The sequence below is a fragment of the Bidens hawaiensis genome, unplaced genomic scaffold (genome assembly GCF_021521415.1).
Source record: "Bidens hawaiensis isolate Kalapana, Puna unplaced genomic scaffold, B.hawaiensis_p1.1 tig00027763_1, whole genome shotgun sequence".
NCBI classification, from domain to species: Eukaryota; Viridiplantae; Streptophyta; class Magnoliopsida; order Asterales; family Asteraceae; genus Bidens; species Bidens hawaiensis.
The window spans coordinates 251219-264785 of NW_027494498.1; the positions used below are offsets into that span (position 1 = coordinate 251219).

The 13567-nt window shown below is 35.6% G+C and overlaps 1 protein-coding gene across 1 annotated transcript; it reads right to left on the bottom strand.

Moving 5' to 3' along the window:
* Positions 1-401: 401 nt before the first annotated feature.
* Positions 402-4429, bottom strand: LOC143575849 (uncharacterized). The gene is made up of 2 exons (XM_077060114.1): positions 1643-4429; positions 402-847 (listed from the first exon to the last, which is right to left on the bottom strand). Exons 1-2 carry the CDS (start codon positions 4293-4295, stop codon positions 402-404), a joined length of 3099 nt encoding a protein of 1032 aa, XP_076916229.1. The 5' UTR covers positions 4296-4429.
* Between the last annotated feature and the right edge of the window lie 9138 nt (positions 4430-13567).

Consider the following 13567-nt stretch of genomic DNA (forward strand, 5'->3'; position numbering starts at 1 on the left):
AAACAAATATTTGCTTTGGTGGTGGTTATGGATTACGTAAACTTGGCAAAACGGTTGGGTCTCGACCCTCAAGTTAGAACGAGTTTAAGTGGAAATGAGTTCATGTCAAAACCACCCATCTGGACCCATTTAAATTAAGTGTTTTAATTACGATACATTATAAACTGTTGTTTAATTTGAGTCGACACATCTATTGATTAATGGATCATGGTTGTGATTGCTTAGGATTTACTGTAATGTTCACATTGCAGAATCATATGGATGTAACATATCAGTTGTTTTCACTCACCTGTTGATCAACCTGATCGAATATAATTAGCTTTATTTATATGCATAACCACACCACATATCAACACATACATTTAAGCTAAAAAACACACAATGTCTTAAACTTACTATTTTCATCTACCATCAAGTATATCAATACTTTCATTGGCCACCTTATTTCCCCCACGTCGATAGTTTGAAAGATAACTTTCCCTCCTTAAAAGTGGTGTGACATCAAACTCATCTACTTTCGGCCCTTCATTTAATGGGTTATCACATCGTTTAAGAATTTCAAGTACTTCTTTCATTGATGGTCGACTCGAAGGCAATGTGCTGGTGCATATGAGCCCAAGTTTGAACACTAGGCTAATTTCTTCCATGTAGCAATTGGCTTGTTTGATCTCCGGGTCCAAAGCTTCTACCATGGATTTCCCTTCACTGAAATGTTTCCAAGTCCATTGTGCAAGATTCATGTCTCCGTCTCCTGCGTGCGGTTCTTTTCCCGTTACCAACTCTAGTAGCACCACACCAAAACTGTACACGTCTATCCTCTCGGTTATCGTTGTGGAGTATGCATACTCTGCAACCAATTAGTAAATTTTGTTAAGAGAGTTTCATGTTTTGCCTTTGAAGCTCAAATCAACTAATATATATCCAAATCAATCTGGGAGTTGCTAATTACTTTGGTTTGACCAAAAAAGTCATGAAAAGAATTTCACTTTGACTTATAAGGTCAAAATGACGTATATGCAACTTCAAACTTATCTTAATCTACCCTGAGGGAGGATTGTTTGACTTTGTAGTTCAAACAGATTTACATTATGTTCAATTTGTTAAAGAAAACTATAAAATGACGTTACATTTCATAATATATTGCATAAGTAGAAATAATAAGACTGCTGATGAGCCCAAATCAGTTCAGGATTTCAAATTTCTTGAGTTTGACCTTCAAAGTTAACCAAATGAGCACTTTGACAGTGTTACTTTCGGGGTCAAAAAACCAATACTAAAATTCACATTTATCCTTATATTTAAGGGTTTTATGAAGATAAACTAGATTTCGAATGGAATCGCACTATGTGAAACTCGATAACTACTTCAGTTTGACTTAAAACTAAAAGGAAAAAGGGTATAGATATTCTGTTACTTCCTAAAAAACGCCTGCAGTTTGACTTATGTGGTCAAACAAACTAATATTCCACTTCAAATTATCTTAGTTTTTTCAGTTACATTAGAGTAGTTTGAGGCGTTAACTATTTTTGCGTAGTTGATCCTACAAATGCAAATGTACTGATTTTAAATTTCATTTACAAAACCCCGTATCTATTTCAATCTTTGTTACAAAAATTGACCTATGAAGTCAAAGCATTCTTACCAGGAGGAATGTAACCAAACGAACCAGCTATAGCCGACATAGTATTGACCTGACCAGGCTTCGGCCTGGTCAAAATCTTCGCGAGCCCAAAATCTGCAATCCGTGCCTTAAATTCAGAATCCAACAAAATATTGCTCGACTTCACATCCCTATGAATAATCGGCGGTGAACAATCATGGTGCATATAACAAAGCCCCTGAGCCGCACCAATTGCAATCTGGAGCCGCTTAGGCCAATCCAACACAATATGATGAACCACCCCGCGGTTTGTTTTCATCTTCTTTCCATGTAACCACTTATCAAGACTCTGATTCTCCATATACTCATAAACAAGAAGCCTAGAATCCTCACTTGAAAAATAACATAATAGTTTAACTATGTTAGAGTGACGAATCGAACCCAATATTTGCACCTCGGATAAGAACTCTTTTTCGAGTGTTTGGTCTACTTTTCTAGTATTCCAAATTCGTTTAACTGCAACGTACTCACCATGCCGCCCAATCTCAATCTGGTACACTTTTCCTGATCCACCACTACCGATCAAATTGTTGTCAGTCAAACAACACAAAATATTCGCTTCGGTGAACTTTAAAGTGTGAAATGAAGTCAACTTCCATGTGGTTAAATCCAGTTTCTGCTTCTTCTTAATGTAACCTCTAAACACGAACAATATGCATAGAATCGCGACAAGTGTAACAAATGCAGATAAAACAACAATCATCGCGATGATCTTGGACGAAAGTTTATCAGAGCGCGGGGATTTGTGAAGGTGTGTGGTGGATTTTGGAAGGGTTGCATAACAGTTATGAAGGTTTGAGATTGCGGATGAAGCACAAAGATTTTGATTGTTCAAGAAACTATTTTCGTATGCAAGATTATCGAACGGGTATGGGATCCTTCCGCTTAGTTTGTTTGAAGAGAGGTTTAGTGTTGTGAGCCTTAACCGGCTCAACTGTGGTGGTATCTTGCCGGAAAGTTGGTTATCTGATAAATCAAGATCAAGAAGATGTGGTAAAGAAGTGATCGACATCGGAATCTCGCCTGAGAGTTTGTTTCTGGCTAAATTCAATGTGGTTAGTGAGTTCCATGACTGGATTGTCGCTGGAAGTTCGCCGGAAAGTGAGTTTCCGTCTAAGTAAAGAACGGATAACTGAGAAAGATTAGTTAGACCCACCGGGATTTCACCGGATAACAAGTTCTTACTCGCTTTGAAGACGTTTAATTTCTTCCATGTCGAACTTGTTGCCGGAATTTGGCCGGAAAATCTGTTGTCACTAATCTCTAATCTGGATAAATTCCATGCTAACCTGCTCGGAAGCTCACCAGATATGAAATTCCGGCTGATTCTCAAGCTGGAAAGATTGGATAATGCCCAAATTCCGGTAGGGAATTCACCGGTGAATCGGTTATCATACAACTGAATTGTGTATAGTTTCTTGCAAGCCTCGAGTGATTTCGGGATTTCTCCGGTGAGATTATTATCAAAAGCCACCACCACCAACAAACTCCGGCCACCACATAAATTCCCCGGCAACTTCCCTGAGAGTTTGTTTTCCGATACCTCGAATGCTTCGAGCTTCGAGTGGCTGCCGATTTCGGAAGGTAGTTCACCAGTGAGTCTGTTTCTAAACAGCCGGAAAATCTTCAGTGTCGGAATTTGAGCAATAGTCGCCGGAATTTCTCCGGAGAGTTGATTCGAAAACAAATTTAACACCTCCAGCTGCTTCAACTTGCCGAAATCTTCGGGTATCCATCCGGTTAACTTGTTCATGGAAACATCGATTTCGGTAAGCTTTACTGACTCGATAACCGCCGGAAGCTCGCCGGATAAAGTGTTCTTGTACAAATACAAATTACTCAAATTCTTCAACCGAAACAACCCGGACGGGATCTCACCTTGTAACATATTCGAACTCAAATCCAGCAATTCAAGTTTTGACAAGTTGGACAAACTTTCGGGCATTCTCCCGATCAGATTCGTCTGCGGCATCCACAGTTTGGTCATCTTAGTCAACTTCCCGAACTGTTGTGGTATTTCGGCCATTGCGAACCCGTTATACGCCATTCCTAACATCAACAGGCTCGATAAGTTTCCGATCTCAACCGGGATGGACCCGTTAAACAAGTTCTGATACAAATGCAAATATTCCAGCTCGGACAAGTTTCCGATCGCCGGAGGAATATCTCCAGTGAAGTTATTCGCTCCGATGTCAATGAACTTCAACCGGGACAACCGGTCGATATCGTCGGGTAGCTTTCCGACGAAGGCGTTTTGCGAAATATCAAGCTGAATAAGTTTTGAACAGTTGTACAAAACCCTAGGGAACTCTCCGGTGAGGTAATTATCGACGAGAATCAGGTGTTCGAGGTTCCGGAGGTCGCAGATGGACCGCGGTAGAGGTCCGGTTAAGCCTTTCGTTACAAGTTTAACAAGGATAACGGAGCCGTTGGTGTTGCATGCGATTTCAGGCCAGTTGCATGGAGATGACGTGGCGTTCCAGTCCGTTAGTGATGGCGGGTTCTTCCATTGCTGCTTGAGGTTAAGTAATGTGGTTCGTTCGGATACTAACAACTGTTGCGAATTCACGGATAAAAATCCGATCATGATCATGAAAACAAAGGTAAGAACTAGTACCGGTATTATCCTCATCATTTGTTTTGTTGATGGTTTGTGTTACCGGAGGAGTAAAAGGGTGTTTTGAATGTGTTTTGAAATTAATGGGTAGCCGCTATTTCTGAAATATATGGTTTTGGTGAGATACGTTTAGTTTATTAAAGAAAGGTGGGTTTATTGGTGTTGGCTTTTCAATTATGTATTGAATTCGACAAAACATGTATTCATCTAGAAACCATAGAATGAGTGGGTGTGGTAGGTATCGTGGTGGCGCAGCCAAACTAGGACTTGGAGTCAACGGCTGTAGTTCTGCTTTTATACGACTGACGACCGATCGATAACGATCACATGGTATGATGGTAATATCATCATATGGTAACTACTTGTTTTGATTGACATGTTAAAACAGACTAACGAAAAATGACCCTAATTCATGCTGGCTCATCGTATTTTGTTTTTAGTTTCGATACCGTAACACACGTGATGAAAACCGACCAGATGTCAAATCTGTTTTCATTTTTTTGTGTTTTAGTTTTAGTACCATAACAAACATGACGGAAACCGACCAAATTTACGTGTACTTAATGCCTTGGAATGAAAACGCTTAGGTTTTACCAATGCCCGAGTTTTACCGACGCCACCCCACTGGTCTAACTTAATTTTTATTTTATATTTTGTTTTAGTTTTGGTACCATAATGCACGTAACCGAAACCGACCGAATTAGCGTCGACTTACTGCCTCAATGTCCAAGACTTATAATGCTTGAGTTTTACCAATGCACGTGTTTTACTGACCTGCTTCGGCGCAACGCACCAAATGAAAACACTAGTTAGATATAAAAATAATGTTACACGTACACCGCATGCCACATCAACATCCAGCACATAGCTTGGTGGTTTATCTTGTTTTCGTGACACCATGTTCCAGTCATCCTGCTAGTACTAATGAAGCGACTTGGGATCCTTTGTCAAAATCATATTTTCTTAACAAGATAAAACAATTAATTGAAGATCTACCAAGTGTGTAGACGGAATCTACACATTCACTATTGAATGAGCAAACATGGAAAATAAGTTTTTACTTTATCTACCTTTGATGTGTAAATTTCATTGAATGGTGGAGGAACTAACTTGTATATTTTGTTAGGTTTTTCTTCAGAAAGTTTTCTTGCAACACCTTCAGTTTCCACCAAGTTCTTCAAAAACTCAACTATCATTTGTGCTTCTACAAACTCATTTTTACATCTAATGTACATTTTCATGTTGCCTTTATCTTGACCTTGATGTTGCCTTTAACTTGACCTTGATTTTGCCTTTGAATGCAATAAAATTATAAAGCATCTTTCTCAAAATGCTTTGATATTCTCTTCATACTGTTTTTCACTCTCCTCATAACTCTCAATCATTGTCCTCTTACAATCAAAATCAAAAACTAAATTTGCATTTTTTTTTAAAGTTTTGCAATAGCTTTTTCACATTTAACACTACATCAATAAGATTGTCTATTTCTTCCATGAAGGCACAGTTGCTCGCATTATGTCTTTTGCATGGTTGCTTCAACCTAAACTTCCATCTTGTCCAATAACTCCTATATACTATTTACCATGTTGTGGCACATTTCTTTAAAAATTGTTAGTTTGACCATTGCTATTGTTTCAATAATTTTGATTATTTCTCCTGTTTTGATTTTGGAAATTTTGAGTTTGATTTCTCTGGAAATTATTGTTTTGGTTAAAGTTGTTACATAAAGTTGATTTTGTTGAACATTGTATTTTTTGGTTTTGATAACTTGAATTTCCTTCTCCTTGGTTATTTTGAAATCTGTTTTGATTGTTGAAATCAGAGTTAGCTTAGCCTTTGTTGTTGTGGAAGTTATTATGGTTTTGAACAACTTGTCTATTGTAACATTTGTTACTTTTCAAATCCGAAACCCGACCCGTTTATTTTCTTTTGCCTCATTTATTATTCGAACGGTCGTTACTAAATAAATTCCCGCCCTCGTTTAAGGATATATTTTTCGTTTATTTATTTATTAACAATAACTATGAACAATATACTATAATACCCCCTAACTAACTTATCTAATCTTGCATCCAACACCAAAGATCAAAGACCAATAAGCAATAAACAAAGTCATATTCTTTCCCTCCTTTTTCTCTACCACCACCGACGACCATGACCCCCCCCCCTTCTTGTTCCTCAATTTTCGGACAAATTGATATTACCAAATCATTAGCTTACCTTAATCCGATCCTACTGACACCTTAAACATGGTAAAATATTAAAGATTGACAGCTAACCAAACAAACACGAACCGCGGCTCTTTTGACCTTGTAACACTAAAATACTCGATTATATTTCAATTAAACTTGCACACACCACCTCTACCACCAGCCGATACAAACCCCTAACATAATTTCAACGAATAAGCAGCGTAAGATCAAATTTGAAGTCATACTAAAGCGCCAAACCCTAAACGAACGTTATCCCTCATTACTTCAGCATTAACGGTAATTAAACATTGCTTTTTGGTCGTTTTTAATCAACAAACAAAAACCCTAACACAATTTGTATCAATTATAAACGAATCAAACAAACTCAGGTCTAGGGTTTGTTTTGGGGAAGAACAAGAACGGCTTGTTTTATTTATTTTTTCAGTTCCATCATCTTATCAAAGAAAGGCGTTGGCCTGATGGCCAGCACATGATCTCTCAAACATCTGTACCGGCCTGGGGCGCAGGTTCGAATCCCCCAGGCCCGGTTTTTGTAGTTTAATTTTTTAAATGACCTTTTTATCAAAATTCTTGATATTATATATATATATATATATAAAACATTAAACAACCATCATTTAAATAAACCAAACATTGGGTTATCGTTTTCTTGTCTTAAACCTTTACTTCTTAACTAATCATATATATATATATATATATATAAGGGTATACATATATATAATTATAACGATGATGATATTAATATTTTTTTTCCGTTCGTTTAATAAACCGAACAAAATAATTTATTAATAATTTATTAACTTTCTTTTTAACTTTCCCCGTTAATATATCTATATTACAAAATAGTGGTTATTTATTAAAGTTTAATGTTTTATCAAACCTAAAAATTTATAATAATAATAATAATAATAATAATAATAATAATAATAATAATAATGACCATAATAATATAGATAATTAAACAAATAACAAGCTTTCACTTAACACTCAAACGAATCTCAAATCCATTGTAATCTTGTTATTTTTTTTATTTATAATTAATTAATATTATATGTAACAACTAGGAATTTTTGTCGTTGAACCTCGAGGAGCTTGACCGTTTTCATCTTAGCTATTTCTTTTATTATCTCGTCCTTGTTTATCCTACTCTATAAGTGAGTTTATATATCCCCCTTTTTCATCTTTTAAATTTTGGGGGTGACATGTATACCCTATTTAAATTACTCATTTTTATTTACTTATCTATTTATAACACAATTCAATATATGTTTATGTTTGATTATTGCATGCTCTATGATGGTGATCTATGTGCTTAATTGTTTATTTTATGTTTGGTGGTTGGTATCTCATCCTCATCTATCCTTATCAAGTATGATCATACATTTACCCAAGTATTTGATTTCGTGTAAATAAGAACGGGTCCACATCTATTTATTTGTTTACATTTTCATAAGAATTATAATACTCATCATTTACATATGAATTGTGATATATAAAACTAAAACTTATGTGTTCTCACCAACATTCGTGTTGACAAACTTTATTTTTATACATGCTACAGGTACAAGTAATTTACCTTGTTTAATATCGAAGAAATTAGTTTTACCTTTGGATATTTATTCTAAACCCAAAAAGTATGATGTATTTATTTTGTATTTTCAATTCGTGTACTTGTTTTAATGTTAATGAAATTAAATAACTATTGTCGCTTTAATTAATGTCTTTTGAGCTACTGTCCAATCAATACGTTACGCCCCGGTATGTTCCGCCTTTGGTCGGGGTGTGACATCTGTTTTGATTAAAGTATTGGGAAAATGATCTTGGTAAGTTGCATTCTCTTGTAAAATGACCTGGCTGTTAACAGTTATAACATATAACTTTAGACTTATCAGATCCAACACTGTCATTGGACCTGAAAATTTGATCTACAGTTTTGTTATAAAACCATTTTGACCTTAAAGACAACATTGCAACCTACTATTTGATATCCATATCCTCCGAATAATCTGGTTGTGTTTGTTCAAATTCATCCTACACAACACTTGTATGAATCAATTTTTTGCAACAATGAATTCTATGAACATGTAAACATTGAAAATAAAGCATGAAGAGGTGTTCTATATAAGTGGTGCACTGATTGGATATGGTTGAACTTAGAATTTTGATTGAATTACTTTCACTTGGTTCTTCTACAACTGGAATTTGAACTTGAGCTTGACTTGGCCTCCAGTTGTTACAACTTTAACCAAAACAATAATTTTGATTAAATTACTCTCAATGGTACACCTCCGGTTGGAGCTATAAGTGCACTTGCCACATTGATTTTCCTTCGGTCAATAACTCATTCTCTATCATTTCTATCGCACTTGATTGCAAAAGTGCAATCACCTGATCCAATTTCATTTAAGGAAACTTAGCTTTCTCCCTCACAAATCTTGCACTTGTGTGCCATTCCTTAGGCAATGATGCCAACGACTTCTTGTTAAAATCAAAATCATAGTATACGAGATCATGTGATCTAATATCATTCACAATACTCACAAACCTTTTAAGTATTGAATCCAACCTCTCACAAGGTTTATATTTAAACATTTAACATCCCCTTCAACCTATCTTTCTTGATGTCTTTCAATTCATTGTTACCATCAAACATCACTTGTAAGACATCCCACATAGCCTTTTCACTAGTGTGCTACCTCACACTGTATAAAATTTCCAAGGATAAAATTGCTTTTGTGTCTCTTCTCATCAAGGCACTTCAGCAGCATTGATAGGACATGTTGCATTTTCTAATGGTCCAACTGTGATGGATTTCCATAAATCAATATCATTATAACACATTAAAGACTCAAATACCTTTTTCCAGTGTGCATATTTAGTTGAACTTTTCAACATAGGCAATTTGTTAGTAGTTGTGTGTCTTGTTCAGAATCCATATTTGTTTTTGAAAGAGTTATTTATTTGTTTATTGTTTTTAGTTTTAATGAAACAGTAAAATGGAAATTACCAACTAACAAAATTAACTAAAATTAAAACAATTATCGAAAAAAACATAGATCTAATGAAACAGTATGATATATGAACACAAACAAATTGAAACCAAAACCAAAACCAAAACAAAAATGATATTTTCTTCCAGTTAAATAAACAAAACGATTTAGTAGTAAAACTCTATAAGTGTGTCCATGAATCATTACTTTGTTCTTACGTATACTTTACTGCATATACGATATATACACTTTCCTATTTGTGTGTGGCTTACTTAAGATAATAATCATTTTTATGAATTTAAAACTCAACATTGTGTGAACAAACCTTTGAAAAAATTAACACCTTTTTCTAATACACCCACACTGCATCATTATCCTAAGCTCTGAGGATCATGACAACAAGATACTTTTAGAATCCTGTATCCCTGCAAATATCGAATCAAGGATCCTTGAACTCCTGAAGGAATGAAAATTTACATTCGCCTGGAAACACAAGAACATGACAGGTATTTCTAGAGATATTATTACTCATAAACTTTTTATAGATTACAGTTTCAGGTCTATACATCAAAATAGAAGAAAGTATGCACCCAGGAAGAATGTGAATATACAAGCAGAGGTAGAAAGGCTACTCCAAACAGGGATAATAAGAGAGGTCAAGTTTCCTTGATGGCTCGCCAATGTGGAAAATGGAGAGTTTGTGTGGATATCACGACCTCAACAAAGCATGCCCGAAGGATCCTTTCCATTTACCTCATATAGATTTAATGGTGGTTGCAACAGCAGGCCACAAAATGTTATCCTTCATGGATGTCTCTTCAGAATACTAATAAATCCAGATGGAACCATCAGATCAAGATGGAATTGCCTTCATGACACCCACAAGTATTTATTGTTATACTACTATGCTATTTGGCCTGAAAAATGCAGGTGCAACCTATCAAAGGCTCGTCAACATGATGTTCAAAGACAAGTCGGGGGGGACAAGATGGAAGTATATATTGATGATATGGGGGTTAAATATAAAAAGGCTGAGGATAATCTAAAGGATCTTCAGGAAGCATTTGATATCCTTGAGAAATTATACATGAAGCTGAATCCTTCAAAGTGCCATTTTGGTGTAGGAGCAGGAAAATTCATGGGATATATGGTCACCAATAGATGGATAGAAGTGAGTCCAGAGAAGATTAAAGCAATCCACAAGAAATTCCCAATAAACACAAAGGATGTTCAAAGATAATATGAATAGTAGCAACATTAAAAAAGCTTTATCTCAAGATCATTTGAAAATTCAAAGAGTTTTATGATGTCCTAAGAAAGTATAACGGTTTGAATGAATGAGCCACACGAGAAAGCATTTCAAGAATTGAACACATATCTATCCTTGGCACCATTGTTGATGAAACTAGAGAACAATGAACCATTATCCTTATATTTGGCGGTATCCAAGACCACCATAAGTGTTGTATTCGCCAAAGATAACAAAGGTGAACAACATCCTGTTTATTATGTAAGTAAAAATCTATTATATGCGGAGACCATGTATTCTCATTTAAATAATTCTTGCATTAGTCATGATCAACTAAACTTAGATGTTATTTTGAGATTTATGCTATTCATGTCAAAACTAATTATCATATCAACTGTGTTTTGAGAAAGCCAAATTATTCAGGAAGGATGGCCAAATGGTATGTGAAGCTTAGTGCTTATAACTTGATATATGAGCCTAGAACAGCAGTCAAATCACAAGCTCTAGCGGATATTGTGGCCGATTTTAGTAGTGATATCCAACAAGAAGCAGATATGAAAGTCCAGTAGCTAAATGAAACAGAAGAAAAATGAATCCTATTCATTGATGAAGCGTCCAATATAAGATGATCAGGGCTTAGTATCATACTAAAATCGCCACCGGGGACATTATATCCCAATCCATCTGTTGGATTTCAGAAACATATCATGAAGTAGAGCATGAAGCTTTAACTGCGTGTATTACAATAGGCTAAGTATATGAAGATAAAAAAATATAGAGGTATGCATCGATTCTTTGTTAATTATCAACTATTTCAAAGGATCCTATGCAGTAAAAGGTGATAGACTTGTCGTGTACTTACAAATAGTTAAGATCCTCAGCATAGAACATGTCACCAAAGAGGTTAATGTTGAAGCTGATACCTTAGCAAACAGTGGATCAACCCTCTAGGTACCAAAAATTAGCAAAATGCCGATCATTCATATCTTGCATTTAGCAACTAAATTAGTGGATTCTAAAGTAAAGGAAGAATCCTTTAAGAGTTTAGAAATTTAGGATCCTCACGGAGCAACGGGATCCTGGATCCGCTCGATCAAGACATATTTACAAAAAGGAGAAATTCCAGCTAACCAAAAAAATCATAGATCCTTTCGAATGAAGTATCATGTTTTATTTCATTACATGATGTTTTGTACATGAAATCATTTGCTGGTATTTACCTTAGATGTCTTGAGGATCCTGAAATCCAATAAGTGTTTAAAGATATTCACAAAGGAGATTGTGGTAACCACACTAGGGGAAGATCACTCTTCGCCAAAGTACTAAGAACAAGATAATATTGGCCAACAATGAGACAAGATGCTATGGATTATGCTCAGAAATGTAATGCTTGCCAAAGACATAGTAATGTGTTTCACCAACTAGCAGAACCAATGCACCCAATCATATCCCCTTGGCCATTCATGAAATGGGGAAATGAAGATAGTTGGAAAACTACCAAAGGCACCCTGAAGAAAAGTATTCATGCTTGCAATAACATACTTGTTCTCTTAATGGATTGAAGCTGAAACATTTGTACAAGTCAGAGAAAAAGAAGTCATATCCTTCATAAAACACAATATCCTTACAAAGTTTGGGATCCCAAAAGAGATAGCATGTGACAATGGATCCCAATTTATTGGAGAAAGAACAACATACTTTGGTGCTGATTGGGGGATTAAGATGATAACCTCAACTCATGTCCATCCTCAAGCCAATGGATAAGATGAATCTAGTAACAAGATCATCTTAAGCAATTTAAAGAAAAAGTTAAGTGACAAGAAAGGAAAATGGGAAGAAGAACTACCTTTCATCCTTTGGGCAGATAGAACTAAAAAAAAAACGCAATGAGACAAAAACCATTCGCATTGGTGTTTGGTGCAGAGGCAATACTTCCTACAGGAATGTTAATCCCAATAGCAAGGATCCAGCTTCAGGATTCTAAAAGTAATAACGAGCAGTTGATACATGATCTTGACACCATTGATGAAGTCAGGGATCAAGCTAAAATAAGGATAACAGTCTACTAGCAGAGTATCACTAAGGCATATAATAAAAGTATAAGGTTCAAAGGATTTCAAGTGGGTGATCTAGTGCTCATGAAGATTACACTATCAAGTAAGTGATGTGATATTTACACCTAATGGGAAGGTCCATATCTCATATATTTAGAAGAATCTAAAGAAGCATATTGGTTAGCAACTATGAATGGAGAGATCCTTACATGATCATTGAATGTGATACATCTCAATACCTATTTCACGTAAGATAAATGTTATCCTTCAATGTTCGTGTCTTATCCTTATCCTTTTCATTATTTTTATTAGTTTTACTATAACTCAAAACAAATATACTGACATAATCATTAGAGGGGTGTTAGCCTGTCTAACACCCACCTTCACCAAGATTTTAAAGTTTTGCAGAAATCTTTAAAGAGCATGATACAAGACAAGATATTGGCTATCTATCTTAAGTTTTAAGGGATACAAACCCCTTCAAAGGTTTAAAGGTTTTCACCATTCTAGCATAAGGGTTTCTACACCCCGCCAAGAGTGCACGGGATCCAAGGATAATTCAAGATGGCGGGATCTTTTTACGTAATGGTTGCAGACAATTTCTTTGTTGTTGGTTATACTAAGGATCCAAGATTAAAACGTGGAAGGCGTGTCACCCGGAAATTATGGCATTTACATGTCACCAAAGTTCAGTAGGAGTCCGATGAATTGTGGGCTTTCCCCAGTGTAAGGAATTAACATTATCATGTTAATCTAAGGCTTCGACACTTACGTGTCACTCATG

Bases quoted from the DNA above. Each gene is read 5' to 3' on its own strand.
- LOC143575849 (XM_077060114.1), bottom strand. From the start codon at position 4,295: ATGATGAGGATAATACCGGTACTAGTTCTTACCTTTGTTTTCATGATC. The intron at 848-1,642 runs GTAAGAATGCTT...AATTGGTTGCAG, and splicing joins GTTTGGTTACATTCCTCCTG to AGTATGCATACTCCACAACG.